A 25579-nucleotide genomic window follows, 5' to 3' on the forward strand; every position below is an offset into this window, starting at 1 on the left:
ATTTGCCAAACCTGTGCAGCTTTAGATACAGAACTGCTTTTTCTTGCTTTGAATTATGCAAATGTCCCCACTGCTTTGCCAGATCTTTTTCTACGAGTACGACTGCGAGGCAGGCTCTGCCTTACCTCAAACGTGTGAATGTACTTTAGGAGAATGATCCCTCTGACTCTTAAATGTCTGATTAATCTCTTTTCAAATCATTCATCTTGTCTTCTCTATATTCTTTTTTCCTTGGTTTTTTTTTTTCTATTGTCTGTTTTCATTTTGTTTAAACCATGATTGTTCTAGATAAGCCTTACTACACTTTGATTATATATTGCTTTCCTCTTCTTCCCATGTTTTTTGACCAAGGTGCTATATTCACTTTCCATACTTGCATAGCACTGAATTTCCAAGCAGTCTAAGCTTTTTTTCTGGAGATTGCCCTGGCACACCGTGCAGCCCTGGCTGAGTTAGGTGTTCTACCTGTTCCTCCTCTTCCTTGGCTGTGTCTTGATGCTTGGACTATCACTCTTGAAACTACACGTATCTTCAGGTTTTTGTTTTCTTTTAATTTTTGATATCTTACTGATACCATCTCAGGGACCAAAGGCACAAGGACTTCCAGAAAAAAGACTTGTGTTGTTACCAGTTGTCTGCTACATCATCTTCATTCTTGTGCTACTGAAGTCAGCGTGTCTGAAAGCTTACTGGCGGGATGTGAATTTCTTTGTTTCGTCTTTTGCCTTGTGTTTTCCTCTTTCTTGTTTGGAAAATACAGGAAGCTAGACAAATGGGTTTCCAAGAACATGTTATCCAGCATCTCCTCCCCTTGCCCTCATTTTCTCGCATGGCGTGCTTCAAGGCTGATTCTCTTTTTAATCAAGAGGCTTCTTAGTCTACACATTTTCAACAAAGTTGATGCCTCCAGGAATAAGATGTTCTTTTTGAATCTGGATCATGTATTTCAGGATTTATTAGGTACACAAGAGAAAAACCTTATACCCCCAAATTGTTTCTTTTTACATGTTGGTAATTGGACAGTGTCATGCTGTGTAGAAAATAAGTGAGTACTGATACACAAGTAAAATGTGTGGTATGGATGCAGCCTGCTAAACCTCACAAAGTCTTGATAGCATCTCTGGAAAAAAAGCTTTTTTTGTGGTCTCCAAAAGCAGCCATTTGCGACACTGTTTCCAAAAAGGATAATGATACAGAGGCTTCTACCCAAGACCAGGCTCCATCCGCGTAATCCTGCAGGTTGGGGAACGTGCCTCAGAGTTGCTCAGTATTAATGCATTTGTGGCAATTTCTCAAAGGAGAAAAAGTTTGTTGTGATGTGTTTGTTTTGAACATTCACAACGTGCTTATCTTCCTCTTTCCCTTTGCCCCTCAGTAACAAATTCTAGAGATTCTTGAGTTGTCCAGAAGAGAACAACCAGGGTGCCTCTGCCCACGTGTACTAGTGGGGCACAGTCCTCCAGCTCCCTGATTCTCCAAAGGCAGAAGATGTACCTAGCACATACATGCACAAGTCTGTGAGTGTTTCTATGACCAGCACATTTCCAGCTTCCTGTCACTGGCCAGAAACTGTTCTGTCTCTGCATTTATAAATATTGCATTAATGATATGTTACGCGGCTCTTGATTACATCCATTCTGGGTAGATGAGACATGGCAGCTCTCGGTGATTAGAGGAGCATCTGTCAGTTCCTATTTATCTCTTAATATCCGTGATATAAATAACTGAAAATGTTTCTACTTAGGTTTGTATTTCTAGGTTTTCATTCGGCGTGTAAAAATTATGCTGACTCATGTTAATTAAATATTCAGATTTGCTGTAGGAAAGTGTACAGTGGGACGGAGAATACCATGTTTTAATGCTGTGAACTGACGAAATCTCTCCATTTTATCCAAATACAGAACAACTGACCTAACCGAGCTTTATTTCCTATGGGCTGGTGTCCTTCATTCTTATCGTACCCAGGGCCAGATATTCAGATTCACAGCATGTTCCTAGAACAGGCCTGTGGGGCAAGAGGCAGATGGTGTGTGCTGTGGCTGCTCCAGAGCTGTGCAAATGCTGGTTGCGTGTCCGCTGTCGAAAAGACTTGGGCCTACTTCTTCCTTCTGTGAGGCCAGGAATAGAGGGGTGTCTATTTAGCTGGAGGGGTGTAGGAGTTGTTTTAGAGCAAAAGTGGGGTAAAAATGTAATATAGAAATCATGCATCCATGAATGAATAAAATAATAAAGAACTCAGGTTCGTTTAAAGGTCTTTATTTTTTTTTTAGCTTTTAATTTAAACAGTGTGCACCTTAAAATTGTGGTCTCACAGTGCTGCTGTATTTCATGGAAATGCAACTCTTAAGATTATTAAACCAAAGTAATTCTTGTTACTGTCTGAACAATTTTTTTTTTCTTAGATGGAAGTTTAATGTTGAAATCTTGTACAATGTATCTGTCCATACACAATTCATATACTTTTAGTCATAAACTTATTCAAATTCACTAGTTTTCAGCTCCCATCTAAAGTGTTCAGAAAAGCAGAGGAATTGATGTATTTTAAAATTTTCTAGATTTAAACCTTGGAGAAGTTTTGAAGTGGTAAAATATAACAAAGTTTAGGGATAGTAGGAGCTTATGGAAGAAAGAAAATAACCTTTTGTAGCTTCTTTTTAATAAAGTCAGATGATTTTTGCCATCTATTCAATAATTTGTGCGTTGCATTGATTATTTATGCCCAGCAAATTGACAGTCGTGTGGTGGTTCAATGGTGCTCTTTAAATAGAGCGAGAGAGTGCACAACATGCACTGCTGGCTAAAACAGCATTTCATTTTTCTTCCTGTGACCATAATCTAGAAAGCAATCATATTTTGAATTTTCTAAGGAAGCAATATTTTTGTTGATTTTCCCTCCGTTTTTATTGGCAAAAAGGACTGCTTGTGTTGCTAGTTTCATGACTACGCACTGTCACAACTACAAGTACTGTGGTGCTACAGATGATGGTGAACTGGGAAGGCTCAAGCTGACTGATTTAACAAGGAGCCCAAGAATGGAAATACATCAAAATCTTCACATGCAGCCAAAGCAGCCTTTCCGGCACCCGCAGCGGGCACTGAGCATTCATACATCTTTTAGTTCATCCACGTTGCCAGTGTCTTCCAAACACAGAGGAAAATTTATAAACCTACGTGACAGTGTAAAAAAGAGTCCTACAAAAAGCACAGCAAAAGTAAAAGCTGCTGCTAGTGGTTGGGTGTCTGATGGCTCGTGTTCTAATTGCTCTTTAGAGAAGGTATGTATTGCACTAGGTATTTATACATGTGTGGTTTTGGTGCAAGCTGTAGAAAGTATGTAACTTTTTCTTTCCATAGCTTTATCTTTGCTATTTCCAGAGACTTAATGTTACTTAATTTCCTTTTGTATTTTATCACTTAAAATCCAAGTAGTTAATAATTGAAGATGCGCTGGCAGAGAAATACTTCTGTTCGGTGTTTTCCTGTTAAGACTGTTGCACTGTACACAGTGTAGGTTTTTAGAGTAATGTCTTGAAATTGAGGAAGGTCTGGTTTGCTTGATTTTTGTCCTCCAAAATATGTCTTTTACTATATGGCAAACGGCAGCATTATGAAATTTGGTGGTTCAGTTATCTGCTTCGGGATGTGTATGGTGCCTTGATAATTTCAGATTAGTTGGAGTTTCCTCACAGGTGTTGTGTGTGTTGGTTAAACATGAGAAAATGGGTCTGCTCTTCCTTTTTAACAACATCTGGACTTGGTGTTATATTTGGAGGTACTCCTTTTAACTGGTCACTTAAAAATATTATCTTAACTTTTCTAAACGTACCAATTACACAAAAATAGAAATTTAATTTTAGAAATATTACAAAGTCTATCCTTATACTTTAAAAAAGAATTACTCGAGATTTATTGTACTGTTTTAACAGAATCGCTTTTCATTGTAGGTGTTAGCACATCTATTTAGGCTGACTGTTAGTGAGTTATTGTTTCACTCAGTCATGCATTCATATATATAATAGACTATCTGACTTTTGTGCTATACTTCATATATAATCAAAACAAGGTTTTTAATTGGCCTGTTGCTGTCTTTGTAGTTTAAATAAGTTTGCATCCATTTAAACCGGAATTACTAAAGGTTGTAGTTGGAGACGTAATTATTTAAAGTTACCTTGAGGAAAAGTTTTTGTTTTTCAGAATACTTCAGTGTATTAATTAGGAGAATTCCTAAAAGTTACTAATGTTTGTTGAAAATTCCTGGGAAGCGGTACTCCGAGCTATTGGAGCCTGTTCAGCTGCTCTCACAGATACCTGTATCATATAATAATTTTCAGACTGATAAAACATACTAAAATAAAATCATCATTCTTCTCTTATAGCAATGTTCCAGGTTTTCTTGCAGTGATGGTTAGGAATCTTTGAATTTCTTGCATTGTCCTTCCCTGTGGTAGCCTTAGTGCCTACATAACCGCATTTCATGAAATGTTTTAGTGAAGACAGTCTTACCTTCACTTAGATTTGCACATCCTTCAGAGTGGTCTTGTCTCTTGTCTCCTCTTTTGTCACCCACATTTTGCTGGAGGAGACTCAACAGGATGCTTGGAGTCAGGGAGTGGCTTATAAGAGTTAGTGGACATTAAACTATCAGTACAAAGGGAAAATGCAATGGCAGTAGTGGTGGCTTATTAGACTGGAACCTGAAAGAATTAAAAGACTTTGAACAATATCAGTTTTGAAATAATGATAAAAATTGGAACTGGTTGGGAGGGTTCTTGAAGTGTTTGCGAATGAGAAGCCCAGAGAGAGAGGGGAGTTAAGAATTGCGAAAAGGAAGCAGGAAAATAAAGCTGGCATTTGGTGCAGAGAGGGATGCAGATTGTTTGGCCCATAAGGAAATGAACTGAGTCTGTCAGTTATTTTGTAAAGTCAAAGGGCAGGGGAGTGTGGTCAGTATCTAAGAATAACTTTGATTTGTTTTTAACCTTCTCGTATTACAGGAGTTATAATGATAAAGCTGGGACTGTTCTGACCGGCTGACGGTCATCTTGTCAGCCTTAACATTATGTTATGTTTTGATATGTAACATGTGTATATCTGAAATTTTGGTTAACGGAATTTTTTTTACTGCATGCATACATGGGAAGCTGCTTACTTTGGAACAAAGCAGACTTGAAGGGGGTGGCTTATTTTTTGCATATGTAGGGCTGAGTGATCACTCAAGCTATTAAATTTAATCTGTCCTCTAAAGGTTGCATCATTATTCCAGTAACTGGAGGTTTGTTGCATTTCCTGCATCCTTTGCAAAATGCGTATTACCGTTTTTCTTGACCAATTTCAATTTTTCCCCACTCCCTGTTTTTAGCACTTAAAAGATTGTGCTGACGTCCACACATGTAAGGATATCTAAATGACATAATTAATAACCTTTCAAGTTATCAAAGGTATTCTTGTTCTTAAATCAATAACTGCAACGTTTTTCACTAGCTGTTCATTCTGGGTAATTGACTTTTGAGCTGAAAAAAATTTCTAGAAATACCATATGTACATTTAATAAGGGTTGCTACTCTTGGGCTGCTCCAGGTTTCTTTAACATTTGCTTTTAATCTTTAATATGGTGTGTGCTATTGGTGTATGTCAGTGTTTTAATATATCTCAAACTTTTAAAATGTTTAATACTTTTATGTTCTGGGTTTTTGGTTCATTTTCAGGATTTAGTATTTTGTCGTTATGCTTCATTATATTTAAAGATTACAAGAATGTCTTGGAACAGCGAAGTTGCAAGAGCTTTGATCTGCTGTTCAGCTTGTAATTTTGATGATAGTTGCCAGTAGTTTACGTTGCTGACAGCTTGTTGACAACCAGTATGTTAACATCTCAAAATGATTTGAGTCAATGTTTTGCTCAAAATGCTATTTGTAATCTTGTTCCTTTGCAGCTTAAGTGTCAGTAGCTTTCCTGGTTATTATTTTTATGAAAATTCCTAAGACCAAAATTCTGCTTTTCTGAAGGGGTGTGGTAAACCTGTATGAAGATCTTTGAGGGGCAGAGGGAATCTGTTCCAGGTTCCACCCAGTAGACTACAACGTTTTCTTCAATTTTTTCTTTGTAGTTTAGCAACCTTAATATACTTCTGTTTTTTCCCCGTTATCAAAAAAATATATTAACTTTGGTCAGTGCTATCAATTTAGCCACTGTTTTTTGGCAAAAGTCCCTACTTTTGCACACTGTTGTATAATGGGGAAAGGCTTCTGTTGTGAAACCAGTCCACAAAAAGCCTGAGTCTGTCCATTGATGTGAACAGGTTTTCTGTTGGACCCCAAAACCCTGTAGCCCTGTGAGGTGAGTGACCTGGTATGAGCAAGCAACGTGGATGTGTCTTACTGCTCTGGCTTCTCTGACGTCAACGTGTTGCTGGGGATGTGCTGCCGTATTGCAGCACGGTTAGAGGGGTTGGAGGTGGTAGGTTGTCTTCAGTTGTGGTTGTAGCCTCCAAAGCCATATGCTGTTTCAGAATTTTTTAATTTTTTTTTTAGCTGCTAAATTTGAATCTTGTTTGTTTTAAAATGTTTTTCTAGTTTTCATTATTTTTGACATTTTGTTGGTGATTTTTAGCCCACAGAAGCTGTTCCTTCCTCTCCTCCCATTGTCCCTGTGATCCCTGTCCCACCAGTCCCTGCCGAGACCACTGTCATCCCATCCACCATACCACAGGTTTTTATTCTTTTTTGTTAAATTTGTTCAACTTTTATTTATTCTGTTTATTTCATTGGTTTGTTTAAATTCATGTTTTGGTACTCTTACGCACAGGTTTGGGATGAACTGTAAAATAGCTGAATTATTAATACAACAGAGCTTCATCTTAATTTTTGTTTGATTCATAGCATGTTTTAGTCCATTTAAATTATCTATATTTTCATATGTAAGTATATTAGTTGTGAAATAGCTAAAGAAAGAAACCCCAAAAGAATGGAAATAAGCAACAGGATATTTTGTGTTTTCACATAATAATTTTAGAGCCATTTCACCCTTACTGAAGCAACAGGGTATTTTGTATATATAATTTATATAATAATTTTAGAGCCATTTCACCCTTACTAAAGTGTTATTGCTTGATTTATTTACTAATAGAAAAATGTTGTGTCATCACATATACAAATACTTAATATATGTCTTTCATCGACAGTGCTTGCATGACATTTCTTCTTTTCTCCAGTCATTTGTTGGTATTGTTGTGCTTGGGGGCATTTAAAATACAAAAGGGTTTTTTACCCCACTGTTCCTAACGTGTTTGACTCACAGAATGTGCTTCCCTTCTGGACCTTCATCCTTTAGCTCACATAATGTTTAGAATATAAAAGGGTTTTTTACCCACTGTTCCTAACCTGTTTGACTCACAGAATGTGCTTCCCTCTGGACCTTCATCCTTTAGCTCACATAATGTCAATGCACAAGAGAAATAAACCCTGTCAAGACAAGTGAAAGCAGTAAACACGAGTTAATGCTAATATCTTGCATATAACTTGGAATACATGACCACAGTGTGACAAGCTATGGAATAATTTAGGATAGGTAGCAGTTATATTTTTGTATGTTGAATGGCATTCTGCTTTTATTTTTTGTAACTCTACTGTAACTTTCAGTGCACAAATCTCAATTTATGGGTGCACACCTTCTGAAAAGATGGATCACTCTTTAGAGTGGTTTGATGACAGATATTTATTACCTTTAAAAGGGAATTAAGCTATCCAGAATATTACTGGGATATTTTTGTAGTATACAGGTCAGTATTTTTCATTAAGATCTGCTTTCAAGCTACGCAGCTAAACCTGCAATAGGTGGTGATATTTTTTTTAATCTCTGCTACATTGTTAAATTTTACATAATCCAATAATTATCAAAAATTCTTACAGTTGGTGGGTTTATAGTGCAATTTCTAGTGGATGTGAGTTTACATGAGTCTCTCATCTGTACTCTTCTGTCCAGGCAGACCAGAGACTTGATTCATTTCAGAACTATTCCCCCCTTCCAGAGGGACTCTGCCCCCGGCAGGGTTTGAGCAGACAGAGCAGTGCAGGCAGTGGAGTGCTGCTCTCAGCCTTGGTGGATAAAGGTAGCAGAGTTTCCAGTAGCATTTACTTTCAGGGAATTGCCATTAGGCTAAACTTAATTTTAAGTAAAATTATTAGTGCTATATGTATATATATTATATTTCCTTTGACTGCCATTGCTGTGGCAGTGCTAACGTCCACTGATGCGGGTTTACAAGCAGAAGAGTAAGAATGGAGTGGTCTCTGCTTTTGCCTCTTGAGTGTGTTTAAATGTCTGCAGGAGTTAGCTGTATAATTCTGCATCGTTTGTGATTCTAAGCAATTAGAAAATACCACAGAAAGTTATAATCACCTTTGGATTTGGCAGACGCATTTTTGTGCAATAGATACATCTCTGTGTTTTGTTAGTCACTTTATCCCTTAGGCAAGTCCTTAGTCTGCTTGTAAACAAACTTGTCAAATGGCTCTTAAATATTTGAACAAGCCCTGGCACAGAAGCTTGAAAGTGTTAGGTAATTTGGAGAGCTCTTGTGTAACAGACTGAAATACCAGGTCTTCCTTCCAGAAGCATTTGATGCTTTGAGATAGATGTTGCCCTGTGTCTTTGGCAGTGTCCAGGGTACCTTTGGAATGCCTGGCACAAAGCTTTTCTCCTTCCTGCTTGGAAATGATGGTAAATTATTGCTTCTTGATGCTGAATTGAGATAAATGCAGGAGTGTTAGGAACAATCACTTAACTTTCAGAAGGTGTTTTGTATCTGTTGGCTACTTTGTGTCTCAAACATACTGTTCACATAGAAAACTCCCCTACTAATACCTAATACCAATTTGCTTTTAGTTTCCCTCCTCTTTTTTTTAAGACAATTAAAAGAAGATTATTTTTAAGACATTAAAAGAAGAACGCTTGTCAGCCTCAAGAAAAAGATCCATGGGAAACCAGCTATCACTGGCACTCCTTTTGTTGAATATACTTGAATATTGCAGAATCGTAATATTAAATAAAAGTAAATTCCCAAATTGAATGAAACATAAAGAATGTGACTGAACTTTTAAAGTTAATCCTTGTTTTCTTTTCTATTTATAAATTAAAAATCTTTTCATAGGTGATACGCAGATCTAAAAGAAATGATGTATGCTCGTCTCTTGTAGATCCAGTGGAGATTAGACTCCTAATGCCTCATATACAGTCAAGTTCTTCTTAATGCAGTGTATTGTTTTGTTTTTCTTAATTGTGTTAATTGTGAAGCTGTTACAGGGATAGTGATGCATAATTGAATTGCTTGGTATTTTTAATATAGGACTTGCATTTGAATAAGAAGCGGAAATTGGAGTGTAACTTAATGGCAGCAAATGGTTGTGAGAGAGAGCATTGTTTTGGCAGAAATAGTTATCATGACACTAGTAACTAGTATTTGATTTCTGTGCTGCATAAAGTACACCCATGCTTCTACTGAGAGAATTGCTGGGTGAAAAAGGTGTTTGATGGCATCTTGACAGTCACAAGTGTCATCCTTTTTGTTTCCTTTTTTAAAAATAGCTTCTCTGTTAACATGCATAGATACCACTTGATTTTAATACTTATTAAATGTTACCGGCCTAATTTCTGACAGCAACCTGAAAACACATTGATGACTCTTGTCTAGTGATGGTAGATTATTCATTTCCATCTTTTGTAAGAAACTTCTGAGTCATTGCTTACTTCCTAGTTTTTAGAGGCTTTTAAAAATCCTGAATTCTTCAGAAGTATGTTGTTGTCATGGTAATGAAACTAAAATGCAGTATATGAGTAGGCTAATTTAATTGTCATGGTTTTGTAGATCTTAAGCTTATCTTTGAATGAGTTTAATACTAGCTTCTATTGCTGCCTGTTAAACTGTCCCTAAATTTATTACCACACATACATAAGAGATTTTCTTCAAAACAATCATTCAAAAAAGAGAAAATCTTAAAGACAGCGGATTTTTATACATATAAAAAATCTTAGCTTCATTAAAGCAGTAAGCAGATTGTTTTGTGCCATTGAGTTTGTATGTCCCAGGGAAGTTAATACACCAGCAGTATTTGGAGACATCCAAATGGAGACATCTGGGATATGTCTGCACACTTTTTTTTATTTTTCTTGGAAGAAAGAGGAATCAGATGCACAAAAATTTTGTTTTAAGATACGGGCTGGTAAAGAACCTTCTGGATGTTGTATCACAAATTACTAGGGTAATTACTAGGGTAGCTGACGTGTCAAATGATAGCATGATTCTGTTTTTCTTTTGAAAAATAAGATAATAAATTGCAGAAGTTGTATATAAAGTATGAACTTAGAGTTTTGGAAGAGTGTGATTTTGTGCCATGAAAGCACTTTGTGTTCAGAGTAGAAACAAGTCTTTCAAAAGGTGCATTTTTGAGATTCTGAAGGTGAGATGTTGAGAAACACAGCAAATTAAATGTTGTATAACTGTCGTTAGCATTATTTTCTCTTATGCTGTATAATTTTTTTTATTGTTTTTTTTAAAGGCAAATCCCCCTCCAGTGCTGGTGAATACAGATTCTTTGGAGACTCCAACATACGTAAGCCTACATTTGCTTTCAATTATATCTTCCAATAATGTTTTCTGTATGTAGTTGTGTAGGTCTGTTGTTAATGATTAATAAAGCCTATTTCATCTCTCTGGTGCATGATTTCCTCAGCTGTCTTGATGGTTATTTGAAGTCCTTAAATAGCTGTTTCGTGGAAAAAAACCCAAACCATTGTATATTGCAGGTGGAGGGTTCTGTGTGAGTACCAGTGTGTGACACCACAAAACACAGTTGTTTGAACACTGAACCTCTGGAACTTCAGAGAACAATCTGTTTCTTCAACTGTGCAGGCAGATGCTTCAATATTTAATGTCCCATTTCCGTTGCACTTCTTATAAAAGCACTTCTTAATGCAGTGGCTACACTTAAGATTTTAGTGCTCTGAACATTCATAAAAGTGCATTTGTTCTGTTTGAAACATTAAGGTAATAAGTGTAGTTATGCGGAGGCTAAAATTTGCATTTGGCAGTGTGTGTTTTGTGCTATGAACACCACTGGCAGATAGAGACCACTTCAGAGACTTTGGAATGTAAGTTAGTTTGGCATAGGTTTCAGGTCTGCATCCTCCTCCTACAGTTACTAATATCCCACTGGCTGCTTGTTTTTCTGTACAGTGTTAATGGCAGTACTGATTTCTTTCTTTTGTGTTTATTCTAGGTACTGCTATTAGCAAAAGCATTCATAAGTTATCAACTTTACTAGAAAGGAACTGTAATAGCTCTGTGCAGACAAAAGTGTGAATTAACAGTTTAAGCAGAAGACAAAAGATTAGTACAGTGACATAATTGGCTCAAAAACGAGCCTCAAGTGCATTAATGAGGCTTCTGACTAAAAGATCACAGCAGTAGCCTGCAGTTGTGGCTCTTACTGAGTGATGGTTTAGAAAAGCATACGGAAGGTGAGGTGTCTTCCTGCACACACCAACTAAACCAAAAGAAAAGTAATTATTAAATATGTATTAATGTTTTAGGAGGCCCCATCTGATAGAGGTACGTTGGAGGACAGTAGACAGTAGAAATAGGAAGAGGAAATAGCATTAATAGAACAAACTGGCATTCAAAATTATAAGCTAAATTATTAGTTTGCGGTGAATGTAAAGCAAACAAGCCCATAACCCTCTGTAATCTAAGCTACTTCGTAAGCATTGGAGCTTATCCTTCAAGGTTCCCAATTAGGTAATTGAATTCTTAAGTGATAAGTAATGTAAAATCATACTTGAGGTAAGTGTATCATGAATCTACAAAAAAATTAACTAACAAACCTTTTTCTATTGAAAGAAATAAAAAGCAAACTATAAATATAGAAAATCATCTAGGAACAAATGGTCAAGAACACAGCTCTTGTTATCTGGATCATAAAGCTGCTGAGGGAAGTACTCCCTCTTAGAACTTAAACTGGGTTGGGCAAAAACCACCAAGAAACATTTTTTTTTTTTAAATTATTATTATTTGTAAAAGCCTAAGGAAGTAAAAACACAACTCAAATTTGTGGCACATGAAAAGATTAACCATACCAGAGAAATTAACTTCAGTACAGCAGAATTTGATTAGAGCCTTTTGGCTGTACTAAAGTTTTCAGATTCAAAGAAGATTGCTGTGACATAATTACAGCATTTGTATCGAACGTCTTCATCCAGGGGAAGCCCTTGCAAATAAAGCTTGTGGCTTTGTGCATCTGATATCACTTTAAAACTTGCAAAAGGTAGAAAAGGACAGTGATATTTATCATTTGATGTATCCTTCCTCTTGTCTGCTAATGATTGTTTTGTTAGATAAAATCAATTCAAAGGTAAGTTAAAAAAAAAAAAAGAAGACTATAGAACTGAGCTTAAGCAAAAGATATAAATGATGGAGGTTTTATTTGCTCCTGTTTATCTGGATGATATTTTAAAATTGGATTAGAGTTTTGCACATGGAAATAAACAAGAGACTGCTTAAATATATTAGGATTGGTTTTGTTTTGCCTAATGATAATGAATTGGGAAATGATTGATGGCTCTTGTTATTTATTTAAAAAAAAAAAAAAGGCCCCATAGTGATCAGTTACCATGAACCATTTCCCAGGTACTGTAATACTAGCTGGCTGGTTCAGTTAGCACATATTGTCATTCTTGTAGATAATAGCTCAAGGACTAAGCCAACATATAAACTTCTTGATCACAGTGGGGTCTTTTGTGTTGGTGTAGTAACAGATACAGTTTCATGTATTCAGAAGGTCAAGACCTCTTCCCTTTTTGAGGGAGAAATATCATGTGTTAAACCCACTATATCTTTTCCACTGCACAAACTACTAAGGACATACGATTTTTGAGGTACTATGCAAAGAGAAAGATAATAATCTGTTATGTCTGGAATGTACATGGGTTCTGTTGTTTTAACGGGAAATATAACTACAGATTGAGGAAAAACCGTAGTGAGGGATAAATGAGCTTGATATTAGACAACCTATGAAAGTTGTGGTATCTCCAGCTTTTGGACCTTTTAAACATCTTAAATAAACATATTATAAACAAATTAGGTAGATGTGATCTTAATTTTGTTTGGGTGAATTAAAGTCCCTTTTTAATGCTTTCTTAGAAAATTGTACAGATTTTAAAATGCTTTCTTCTATGCATATGTGCATCTTGAATAGTATGTTATAAGAGTACAAAAGAATATCAGATACAGAATATCTTAAGAATAGACATGATACTTTGTAAAATAATAGCATAAATGTTATTTCTTATCTTTCATCCTGAAAGGTTTGAAAATAGGGAATTGCCTGTAGCTGCATGTTGTATATGCTGTTGTAGGTATCTGTGGAGGAAAGAATTTGAATTTCAAGATATCTTAGTAATTGAAAAAGAAATCTTAATGTTACTTTTCTATAAGTATGGTTAAGAATCTTATATTTAACCATTTGCATTTAATTTATATATTTGTTACTTATGTTATTTGATTTTGTCCTAATTCTGTAGGCAGCAAACAATGTGGGTGTCCTTTCTAATTTGAGGACAACAAGGCTTACTTCTACTATTTGGATTTTTCATCTAACTTTATAAAATATTCTTCTAAACTTCCTGGTTTTGGTCCTGTTTTAATTTGTTGATATTTAGTACATATGCAACGTGATAAATAGTAATATTGTTGTTGTTTAACATTTTGTTAACTGTTTAACAGTTGTTAAATGCTGCTTTAGAAGGGTCTTACCCATTTTTAGTGAGAAATGGTATAAAGCATCAGTCTGATTTTTCTCTGATCTATAAGGAGCAACTGTTTGAAAATACTGCTCTGTTATTTTATACAATTTCTTCTCTACTCCATAACCCCTTCCTTTTTTTTCACTTTCAACTTGCTGTATGGCCTAAGGAACACCTGAGGATCTCAAGATCCTGGCAGTGAGAAGCAGAGGGCCTGTGCTCTACAGGGTCTGTGTAGAGCAGTCTGCTGTCTGAAATTTTAGCTTTTAAGCTCATACAAAAAGGATGTCTGATTCATGTGCGGAGTGGTGTGAAAATCACACATCCCCTCTGAGCTCAGTGGTCACTGTGAGCCACCTGAGATTGGATGGGAGTGGACTCTCAGCCGAGCAAACCGTGTTGTGTAAAGTGTAAAATTTTCTGTAAGTCTCTTCTCTTTCTTTGTAGGTCAATGGCACAGATGCAGATTATGAGTATGAAGAAATTACTCTCGAAAGGGTAACGTGCTAAATGTCTTTCTGTACTCTGTTTAAATGGAATTTATGAAACTTTAATATGAAAAATTAACCTCTTGATACTGTTAAATGGCAACCCAAAGCAATCCTTACTGTTTTTTCTTTAGGTGGATTGTTTAACCTAAAGAAAAAACATACACCCAGTTGCTGGAGCAGAAATAGAAGCTTTTGTTAATATTCTTGACCATTGAGAATAAAATAATAATTACGTCTTACCTATTGTTATCACAGTATACTGCTTAAAGTGTCTTTTAATATTTTTTATCAGTGAAAATTACATAGATTTGTATTGAATCAGATAAATATATTAGAATATCTTCCACTGAAAAAGGAAATGCCTTTTTTTGTTTTCCCCCTTCTACCTTTAGGGCAATTCAGGACTTGGCTTTAGCATTGCAGGTGGTACAGACAACCCACATATTGGGGATGATTCAAGTATTTTCATTACAAAAATTATAGCCGGGGGAGCAGCTGCACAGGATGGAAGATTACGGTATGACTTTCTGTGTTGGGTTGCTAAATGCTTGTGTTTTCCAACAGTAGATAGAACACTTTCTGTTACTTCTAGTAGTTTTATTATCATGCTACATTACATTTTAAGTAAGTTTTTCTTACAGAAGTATTTTTTAAATAATGAAAAATGTTTAAGTGGATCAATTCTTTTTTTTTTCCAAACAATAAAATCTGCAGTTAAGTGAAATCAAGTGAACTTTATCTTTTCTGGTCAGTGGTATAAATTGATTTTGCCATTAATTTAATATAATAATTTAATATAGAAAGGAAAAGGTTAGACAGGTAGGATAGTTATCTATGTGCAGATTTTCTGATCTGTAAGATAACTGAGCTTTATAACATCCCTCTTTTTATGCTTGGTGTAATTCTGTGTCTTAATTGTTCAGAGATACCTACACATTTTCAAAAGCCATATTTTTTGTTTCAATTAATAGAGTACTCCTTTTGCAGTATACCCCATTTTCTTATTTAATTGTGGACTGATACTACTACTTTACTCCTAGTGAGGAAGCATTGACACATTATTAGATGGTAGCAAATGATATTTGCAGCTTCCTTTGAAGAGTCCTGTTAGGAGTTAATAACAAAATGCATTAATGAATTATTTTTCTAATCCAGAACAGTCTTTAATATACTCCCATATCATTATGTGGAAGAAAAACCCACATCTGATTGTAGGACTAGCTTTTTTTCTCGTTTTGTCAAGAATTTGCCCTGTCATTTTTGGTGCAAATGCCTGATGCCTTATAGTTTTTAGTCCTAGTAAGCTTATTTCAAGGCTTCCTTTTACCTTGTTGGCCATTGTCAGAGGTACATCTGGCAGGACACGGTGACAGGTGGGTCAGGCATTGTACTTAGTGTAATGAGAGCTCAGGGTTACTACAGCAACACGTTAAATGGAGTGGAAGCCAGCACTTAAACAGCCTGTGCAAAGCAGGAATGGAGGTTGACTTGTTCATATCATGGCTTAAAACTACCGTGTTCTCATTGTGTGCTTCCTAGTTTCTGAATTTTTAAATTTTTTTTTATACCCATAACCAAAAGATAGTTTGTACAAAGCTGTGCAGAATACCGTTTAAATGAAACATATAGAAGATGGTGTCCTCTTCGGCTGTGAACGAAATATTCACTTTAAATGTTCTCTAGTGATCCTTGTTTTATTTTTAGGCACTAATTATTAACTTTAGTATATTGTTTTGGATCAATATGATTTTGAAACAAAATCTCTGTATCTTAATGTGTTAACGTGTATGTTAGCATATTATAGATAAAATATTAGGCTCCTGATGTTGTCCACTCTGCTATAACACAAGAGCTGAACACGAATGTTGCTGTCTCTAGGGTTAACGATTGTATTCTACGAGTAAATGAGGTGGATGTTCGTGATGTGACACACAGCAAAGCAGTTGAAGCATTGAAAGAAGCGGGGTCAATTGTACGATTGTATGTCAAAAGAAGAAAACCAGTCACAGAAAAAATAGTGGAAATCAAACTTGTAAAAGGCCCTAAAGGTACGTAGGAAGTAGAAAACTTCTGTTTTACAAGAGGGGTAGAGCTGCAATAGATTTCTGCATTTATTTTCAAAATAAAATAATACCTTGCATATGAAGTTCTAAGAAGTGCAGAATAATGAAAAATAAAATAGTGGCATCTCAACTACTTCAGAATTTGCAACCCTGTGTCTCAAAACTATTCTTGTAGAATGCACATTTTTCTTTCAAATGATACAAATGTATTTCTGAGAGTATTTATTAATTTTTAAGTACTTTAAAAATGGGAATAAGATATTTCATTGTATCACATAGAAAGATCTTTGAGAGATTAAGAAACATTTAGAGAAAGTATTATTTTGTTTCTATATGGAGAAACGTTAGACAATGGTTCTTTAAATATGATTCTTTAAATATCAATGGCGATGCTATAGCTGTGCTGTGTGTATCTTCCACAAGGCATGAAAGACATGATTTAGCTTTTGATTATCAGAACTTCTGTAAATGTTACATCTTCTCCAGAACTTTCTGGAAAATTATGGAGTTCACTTGGCAGGGCATCCACTATTGCTTCAACCAGAGCCCGTTATTTTTATATATACATATATGTATGTGTATAGGTAATACAGAAAGCATTATTATTTATGTAATAATTGGAATCTAATGAATGCTAAAAGGTTTCTTGAGTAATGATCTTATCTTCAAGCAGGTCTTGGTTTCAGTATTGCTGGTGGTGTAGGAAATCAGCATATACCTGGAGACAACAGCATCTATGTAACCAAAATCATTGAAGGCGGGGCAGCACATAAAGATGGCAAACTTCAGATTGGAGACAAACTTTTAGCTGTAAGAGCGAGCTTCTTTTTTTATTATTCTTTTTTCATGGTCATTCACTTTTAGGCCCGGTAAGGGCATGATTCACTTTGTGGTTAAGCTGCCTGCCGGTGGAGTGTTATTTTATAGAAATTGGTAAGAAAAATGATATTTCCAGGAAATTAATGATAAAAATTAAATCTGCGGTGTTCAACACCATCTCGTCAGGAAATCTGAAATCTGTTCCATAGCACAATGTTTCATGCAAAACCCGTATTAATCAGCCTGTTTATTTCTGATGCCTGCTATTATTTTTCTGGTATCTGAGTGATGGGAATGTAAAGCAGCATACAATGGGATTGTTTCTCTTCTCAAAAAAGAAGAATGGAAAGGAACTCCATGTACTGGTGGCCAGCCAGCTTGTAGTGAAACTGCTGTTTATATTGGATTCTAATGTTTGTAATGCTTTTGAATGGCATTTTTTTCAAACTTAAAATACTTCAAAGCTGATTTTTCTATGCACAAAATAAAAAAAACCCCAACTTTTTACTTCCTTGAATTCCATCAAGAAGTTTAGTTGCCCAGCTAGAAAAACAAGAGCCTAGAGCCAGGAATTTCTGAATGAATTTCTGAATTGTAAACTCCACTCCTGTAAGATGTGTTTGCTCCACAGTCCTTCGTCTACCAGGCAGTACCTGCTTCTGTCTGAGCATTCTCTCAGTTCATTAAGTTAGGAAAGAAGTGAGAATTGTCATCAATAATATCTTCTGATTAGCTAAATTTCATGTAGTCAAAGCTTTTGTCACTAGTGTAGAGATAAGCTCCCCTATTTTGCAGAATTTAACTTTCTGACTGTGTGTTTAGGTTCTACTGCAATTACCAATGCACTGCAAAATTACTTTTCACTCATCAGGAGTGGTAGGAGTTTAAATCTGTTTTTACAAAATTAAAAATTGTCACTAAGAGACATTTAGAAAACTTTTAGGAAGCTTAAAAAACACAGGTGGAAAGACTACATTTAAGGAGGAGAGTTCCCCTCCGCCAAATAACAGAATTGACAAGGCCCAGTTGTTTTTACACGGTATATAAAGAAATCAGACAGAGGAAAGTGTCTTTGGTCTGTCAGATTCAGTGCAGTACAAACCCAAACCTTATTTCCCATGTTGCCTGGCATTATCTGCGGAAGTTACTTCCCTCTTCAAAATATGAAAGAGATGCTCAGCAACTCAATTTACTAAGGCTTTCCATGAGATACTAATTGTTAATTTTTTTTTTAAAACTGAAGTGCCAGTGTTTCACCTTAATAGCAGTAGTTTAAGAAAATCTGTTGCCTGTAAAGTTAAAGTACTTTAAAGTAAATCAGTCAGACACATTGGGATCTTCTCCAGTTTTGCTACTTTTGTCTTCTTGTGATAATATGTTGCCCCATTATAATGTCTAGAACTTAATTATGTCATGCCAAGATCATGTAGGATTTATTCTTACTAGAAGAAGCTTTCTTCCATGTAATGCTTGCGATAACATACTGTGTCAGTGCTGTGATGGTGTGTGCTTGTGGCTTTTTGAGTGTCATATTTATCCCATTAGTTTTCCAAAGTCATGTGTGCTGCCTTTATAATGTTACAGTCAATATAGTTTATTATAACTTTTTGAGGAAAGACTTGTCTTTCTAATATTTCAAAGCACTACAAAGCGTCTTTTATCTAACCAATTATGTCTATGCAACATGAATCCCAATAAATACTCTCAATGCTGGAGTGCTCCAACAGATTTCTGTGAGTCTTATGAAAACATACATTTTCCTGTGTTGAAAATTTGTTTATTTTTTTAACTTTAGGTGAACAGTGTTTGCTTAGAAGAAGTTACTCATGAAGAAGCAGTGACTGCCTTAAAAAACACATCAGACTTTGTTTATCTGAAAGTTGCAAAACCCACCAGCATGTTCATGAATGACAGTTATGCCCCTCCTGACATCACAAACTGTAAGTTCAGCTTCTCTTTATGATTTAATTACCTTTCCCCTTAATGCTTTAACATACCCCATTTTTAGTATTTTAACAGCTTCAAGCTTTTTAAAATTATACAGTGTGAAAATCTGATATGAGAAAGTTGATTAATCAGGAAAACTATATGCTAAACAGAATAACATCCTATAAGTTGTACTGAAAAGCCAGCAACAGTGGGGCTCTGGGTGTGTTTCGGTGAGGGATGTGGCCTAGTCCTGGTGACTTGATGGTTCTGATCAGTTGCTGATAAGTGAAAGGAGAACACAAGCTTCATTTACCTGGAGACCACGAGGAGTAAGAAACAATGCACTGTGTAGGTGTTCAGTGTCCTGTGGACTGAGTAAAGAACAATAAGGTTTCAGGTAGAGGCTAGTGATGTTGAAAATCTTGGTAAAGAAGAGTTGAAGCTGTCTGAAACCAGAACATTTAGCAGGGAATGAATGTGGAAAAAATAGCTCATAGTTATGTGGTATAGCTCTAGAGACTGGTACTGTGAGCAATGAAAGCTTGAAAGCTCTTGACAGACTGGAAAAGTTGATTACTATCCCTGTTTCTATTGCTCTGTGAGATTTTTCTTTTAACCCTTGAGATGTGGATTGCTAGTTTAAACAGTTACTTTACAGTGCTCCCCGTTTTCTGACTCAAGAATAGTGAAATTATGAAAGATTGTTCTTTCCGAACATATTGCCATTAGAGTACTGTTCTTCTCTGTGTGTCTGAGACACTGAAAGATGAGAATTTCCAGTAGAGCAAATGTGGAAATTCAACAAAAACCCCGATGTTCATTGTATGTAGAACAGCAGCACTGTAGGTGGGATGGTCCTGTGGACTGATGCCACCCAGCTGGTAGCACCATTGCCAGCTAAACTGATTGGTGTGTTTGATAATCATAGCTATTAGTCTTCTGTAGTAGGTCATATGTCAGCAGGGAACATACACTGCCTCAGTAATCTGTATATAAATGTTGGTCATTAAATGGTTCCTGGAACAAATGTCCAGTAATATGTTGGTATAAATGCTTTTAAAGTTATTCAGTTGAAATATTACTAAGAAGGTCTAGAACTTGCTATTTAAGAGCACCAGTGTTACCTGTACAGTGCATATTGTGGAATATCAGTCAGAAAAGTGTCTACGTAATTTTTGAGGCAGAGAACTGGCTTCCTATGCAGGCCTCCTTTGAAGACATTAATGATACATTTTTGTCTCCTAGTCAGTTTGAAAGTATTTGTCCATTGCATGTGTGTGCATTGCTACAGTTTTTCCACTCTGCATTGAGAAATAAAATACTGCAAAGTAGGGAATAACCAGTTTTCTCACCAGAGACATAAACTCTTTACTGTTCCTTAAATGGCATAAATACAGGAAGAGAGGAATATGTAATAACAATAAATTAAAATAAAGTTTTTATTTTCTATTTTAGAGATTGTACTTGTGATTGGTGTCCTCAGTTTGTAGATAATAAGGAAATAATAGGAAATTTTCCATTTTCTTTTTTTGTAGAACTGTGTTATGTCAAGGGGGGTGAATTTGGAATGGAGTGGATTTCTCCTTTCAAGTCTTTGACTTTTCCTGTCAAAGCACATTCATTTTATGCATGTAATTATCTGTTCATCCGAAATACAGTTCCTTTATCAGTTACATCAGTAATAATATTTACTTGGAAATAGAAATTTAGACCTGATTTCGTATTCAGAAAGTGATGGCTTGCCTTTTATTTCTATCATGTTCCTCATGAATATTCTTTCAGTATAATCTCCAGCTAAAGCATTTTTAGGAAAGGCACAGGCATGTTTTTTGCAGGAACTCCATAGAGAGCTTTTTTATTCCTTGGAGGTTTGCTTCCCCAGTGCTGAAAGCAGCAGCCTTGAAAAAAAGGACCTGATTTTGTAAGCAGGTACCCTACGTAGAAACTTATAAATGAGGTACCCAGTGCTGAAGTGGAGCAGTCATCAGGTCTGAAATAATAAACTGCTATTTTCTTTCGATAGCTGAGTTTTAGTTATGTGGTGAACAGATATGAAATTTTAAAAATAAGAATATGACACTGTATTAGATGATAGAAATAGTTTCTGAACAAGATGCAGTTAAAAGCTTTAGGAACTTTAAAAACAGGCAAATGAAAAGCTCTGTAAGTCAACACAGCATTTGTTATGAAAAATCTAATTGCTTCCTATAAAATATGCATCTTTATAGCTGCCACTGACTTGTTAAAAGCAATTGGAAATTTGTTTTGTGAAATGAGAAGAGTTAGTGCATGAACAGAATGTACAGAGCTGCTATACTGTGCTACAGTTGTTTAGGTTTTTTTAATAAAAATCCATTTTCCACTAATTGGAAAAGAGATCATAAAGTCCATTGTTCATGGTAAGACAATGTTGAAGTGACACATACTCCATGTGTGGAATTTACTGTATATGGGTTATCTAGGAATCCTGAACAATACAGAATCAATCCAGCACAGATTGGGTGGTGTCAAAGCTGGCGATGTAGTAAGTCTGTCATGTAAAAATACTCTAGATCAACTTTGTACGTGATCCAAATGTTAAGCCAATGGTTTAAAAAGAAAAACAAAATAGGAGAATATACAGGTTGCTTCTGCAATTTGTGTCACGTCTATGCAGTTAAAACTTTGGGTTTAGTGTAAATCCTCAGTGGTCAGGCACTGCATCAGATACAGCAAGTGAGTAAGAGTCTGGCAGCTTCAATAATGTTGAACTTGTGAAGTGTCCCTGCCCTCCATGTTTACGCCTCAAACATGAACCACCTACCCCAGGAAAAAGATTTTAAATTGTAGAGTATGCTTTGTAATGGGAGACAGTGGGTATGACTGCGCCTGGTGAATGGACACTTAAAATTGATGTGCCTAAATTGGAAATATAATGCATCCTTTTAATTATTTATTGGGACAACTCTTCTGGAATTGTAGAATATTTTCCATCAATTGAAATAATTAAGGTGTTAAATTTTCTAGTATATGTGGTGTTGTTCATGTAAAACATATGCACTTTGTGTACAGGATTCATGGTTTGTTATGCAGACACGGTCAGACTAAAGCCTTTTCATACTCCTTTTCTAGTTTTAATCAATGAACCTCTGAATAAGGCAACCGACCCTTGCAATAGAGCTGGAATTTTTTTTGCCCTACCTCATTTATTCCTCTCAGTTAATCAATGCCTCATACCTGGAAGCGTTGGAGGTGGAATAATCCTGCCTTTGTGTGCTGTTGGCTGCGGACATCGTAGTGTCACTGCCAGCACCTCTGCTGTTAGAGATGGGTTTGTTCCATGTCTAAGAAGTGTAACATCCCTCCCTGTTCAGTTCTCTTAAACAGGATGGCCTGGAGTGCTCTGGGGATGCTAAGACACTCCATCAAAGCATTGAAAAGAAAGAGGGAGGCAGCTTGACAGTTTGGAAGAAATGCAACATTAAAATGTATTTTTCACTGTTGCTCCAACATGGTGATTTTTAGAAACTGAAGTTCTTAATTGACTTTGGTCAAGTTAAAGAGAACTTTAAAACCAGATAAATCTCCAGATTGTCCTCACAGACTTCAGTTTCTAAGAAAGGGTTTTTAGAGACACAATCAAACTGAAAAGTCTGCTTCCTGACTTAAAGCCTGAGGAGACTGGGGAATGTGTAGATGTGAGGGTATTTTAGAACTCTGATATTTACAATGTAGCATTTGAACTGTTATGTTTTGTTTTAAGAAGAGGTCACTCCTTATAATACTTTCAGTTCTGCCTTATTTTTTTCCTTATTGCCTTAATGATTTTTTTCTTTTTCTTCCCCCTCTCCTCTTTGAAGCTTATTCTCAGCCAGTGGATAACCATATCACTCCCTCTGCCTACTTGGGACAGTCCTTGCCCCCAGCATCACCAGGGCGCTACTCACCAATTCCCAAGGGAATGCTTGGAGACGATGAGATTACCAGGTAATGAATAACCAAAGCTACATGTCAAATTAGTTAGCCAGGGAAGCTCATAAGATGTGTCTGTGCGCAAAATACTAGTGAATACTGTAATTTATTTCAAGAAATAAATGCAAATCACTAGAGTCTTAACACTTGTAAACATTGGTGTAATGAGACAACTAGATATATCTGTATAGATATATACACACAGACATATGTGTGTGTGCTCACATACGTGATTTATCAGTCTGGGAATAGTATTAAAATCAAAATGCCCTGTCAAAGTGCTCCATGAGTTGACTGGATGGTAGTAAGAGCAGACTATAGAGATTATTTCTTATTTTACAGCCAGCAATCCTTTTTTTTTTTTTTTTCCCCACAGGCAAAAGTTTGTTGTGATGGATTTCTAAATCCAGAAAGGCTAGAGAGCTCTTAATCCTTTCCCATTAACAGAACATTCATTCCTACACTGATTCAGTAGATTGTATTAATCTTTTGTTCATCATCGCTGATAAAGGGAAGCTCTTGAAATTTTGTTACCCTTCTGTGCTGCAAGTACAGGGATGTTGCACTGCATTTTCAGTATGATGTTGCTGAATTCTGTGTCACACCATTGTCTGATGCAGATAATGTCACTCAGTTTCTGAAGCAGGGTCTACCCAGTATTGAAATATAAATGGTATAATAAGTTGGAGAAAAAATGTTAATATATTGGAACGTGAGAGAGTCTTGGATGTGTCTTTGTAGTTATCTTTAGCTTATGGTTAGGTGAATGTATAAGCCAAAGTGACTTTATCCTACTGACAGCATTGCAGAACTTAAGTTTTGTAGCTTTCCTTTAAAATTACTGTAAAGGAAGGTTTTAGATTTCTTCTGAATTGCAAGTGCTATTCAGAGAAGGTTTTGGGTGATTTTCTTTAAATTACCTTCCCATCTTTCATTCCCTCCATCCCCAAGAGAGGTTTAGAAATTTTGAGTAATATTTTAAAAGATACTGTAAGTTTATATTCTCTAACTGCAGCATTTTTGTTACTGTATCAGTGTGATCCATAGCAATATACGTAGGTTTTCAAAATGTTATTTATTTGTAATAAAATAGTACTCTGAAAAGATGAATATAATAGTTGACAGGGGGTGAAATTTAAGAATTTGACACTAAGCTGATTTAAGAGCTAGTGCAAAAATAGAGTGATTTTTAAAGATAGAACTAGATGATGTTTTTAGTTTGTTTTGGAAAAATGCAGCTTCTTAGTTTATCCTGTGAATTAATAATTAATGTCTCCAAATAGTTAAGAATGTCCATTAATTGTTCTTTAGTGCTCTCTAGTGATTTTTCAAATGCAGTGCACAATTGCTCTGCTTTATTATAAATGGCTGTTTCTGAAATCATTTATGCTTTTCGTGTACTGGGTCAAGTAGCAGATAAGTAGATTTCTTGAGGGAGTGTTTCTGCATTAGAAGTTGACTGGCTGTATCTTAACTCATTCAGTATTCTTTCCTCATCCAAGCCAGGAGGGGATCCTATAGAAAGAATGCAACAACTTGTTTGAGGTTTAACTTTTTCAGTTGCAATTGCTTCAAATAAATTGCAAATGTATCTGAGAATGCCATAAATTCTGATATATATATATTTTTTTTTTTAAATAATTCTTGAATTGTTCTTTTCTGTAGTCATTGTTTAACCAACTAAAGTGAAATTAAAGCTGTGAGGACATATTTTTCATTATTGGTATTTACATTGGAATTTGTTCTTTGAGTTTTAGAAAGGGAAAATAGTATTTTGTTGCTTGCTATTACGGTTAGAATAAAACTGTGAGCTATGTTGAGGCTCTCGGACAATATGGAAAGTGTTAAGTAATGACATTTAGTTCTGAAAAGGATTGTAGTGTAATAGGAATTTAGAATACACACATACTTTTGAATTTTTCAGTTCACTTAACAACAGGGAGGAGATTTTGTGCTGCCTCCAGAAGAAGAACTGAAAGCATGCAAATAATATAAGTTATTATTTGAAAGTCTAAACTTTGGGGGAAGGACTGGGAGGGTAGGAGGGGGGAAGGCAGGGGGGCCTGTGACACTGTTGCCTAAAGAAATGTGTAACTGTCAATACCTACATTTTCAACACTGCTTCTCTCAGAAAACTTTTTTTCTAATTATTTATTTTACTTTTACTTAGAACCAGTGACCAAGATTTCCTATTCATTTCTTTCATTCAGGGAGCCTAGAAAAGTCGTCCTGCATCGAGGGTCAACAGGTCTTGGTTTCAACATTGTTGGAGGAGAAGATGGAGAAGGAATTTTCGTCTCTTTCATCCTTGCAGGAGGGCCAGCTGACCTGAGTGGAGAGCTTAGGAAAGGAGATCGTATAATTTCTGTAGGATTTCTTGCTTCTTTTATTTTAAATAACAAGAAAAGTTTTCCTCTCCCTGGATATTAATGCCAATTAATATGATTTATATATGCAAAGGATATCATTAACTGAGCTAAACTTGAGACAATGGAACAGATGCTGATACACTTTCAAAATATCTCTAAGGGC

General features: G+C 35.8%; 1 protein-coding gene across 15 annotated transcripts in view; it reads left to right on the forward strand.

Annotated features, from left to right (window-relative positions):
* Window positions 1-25579, forward strand: part of DLG1 (discs, large homolog 1 (Drosophila)) — a 134751-nt gene that overhangs the window by 63389 nt on the left and 45783 nt on the right. For 11 of the 15 annotated variants that reach the window (XM_014945881.1, XM_014945876.1, XM_014945878.1 and 8 more), the window contains 9 exons: window positions 6610-6708; window positions 10554-10607; window positions 14242-14292; window positions 14678-14802; window positions 16164-16333; window positions 17022-17158; window positions 18963-19107; window positions 22936-23062; window positions 25258-25414. In XM_014945881.1, the coding sequence (XP_014801367.1) occupies window positions 6610-6708; window positions 10554-10607; window positions 14242-14292; window positions 14678-14802; window positions 16164-16333; window positions 17022-17158; window positions 18963-19107; window positions 22936-23062; window positions 25258-25414 (1065 nt within the window). The remainder of the gene's footprint in view (window positions 1-6609; window positions 6709-10553; window positions 10608-14241; window positions 14293-14677; window positions 14803-16163; window positions 16334-17021; window positions 17159-18962; window positions 19108-22935; window positions 23063-25257; window positions 25415-25579) is intronic. The other 4 variants (XM_014945877.1, XM_014945886.1, XM_014945885.1 and 1 more) reach the window with 1 other exon arrangement.

This window comes from Calidris pugnax, unplaced genomic scaffold (genome assembly GCF_001431845.1).
Source record: "Calidris pugnax isolate Ruff unplaced genomic scaffold, ASM143184v1 scaffold111, whole genome shotgun sequence".
NCBI lineage: Eukaryota > Metazoa > Chordata > Aves > Charadriiformes > Scolopacidae > Calidris > Calidris pugnax.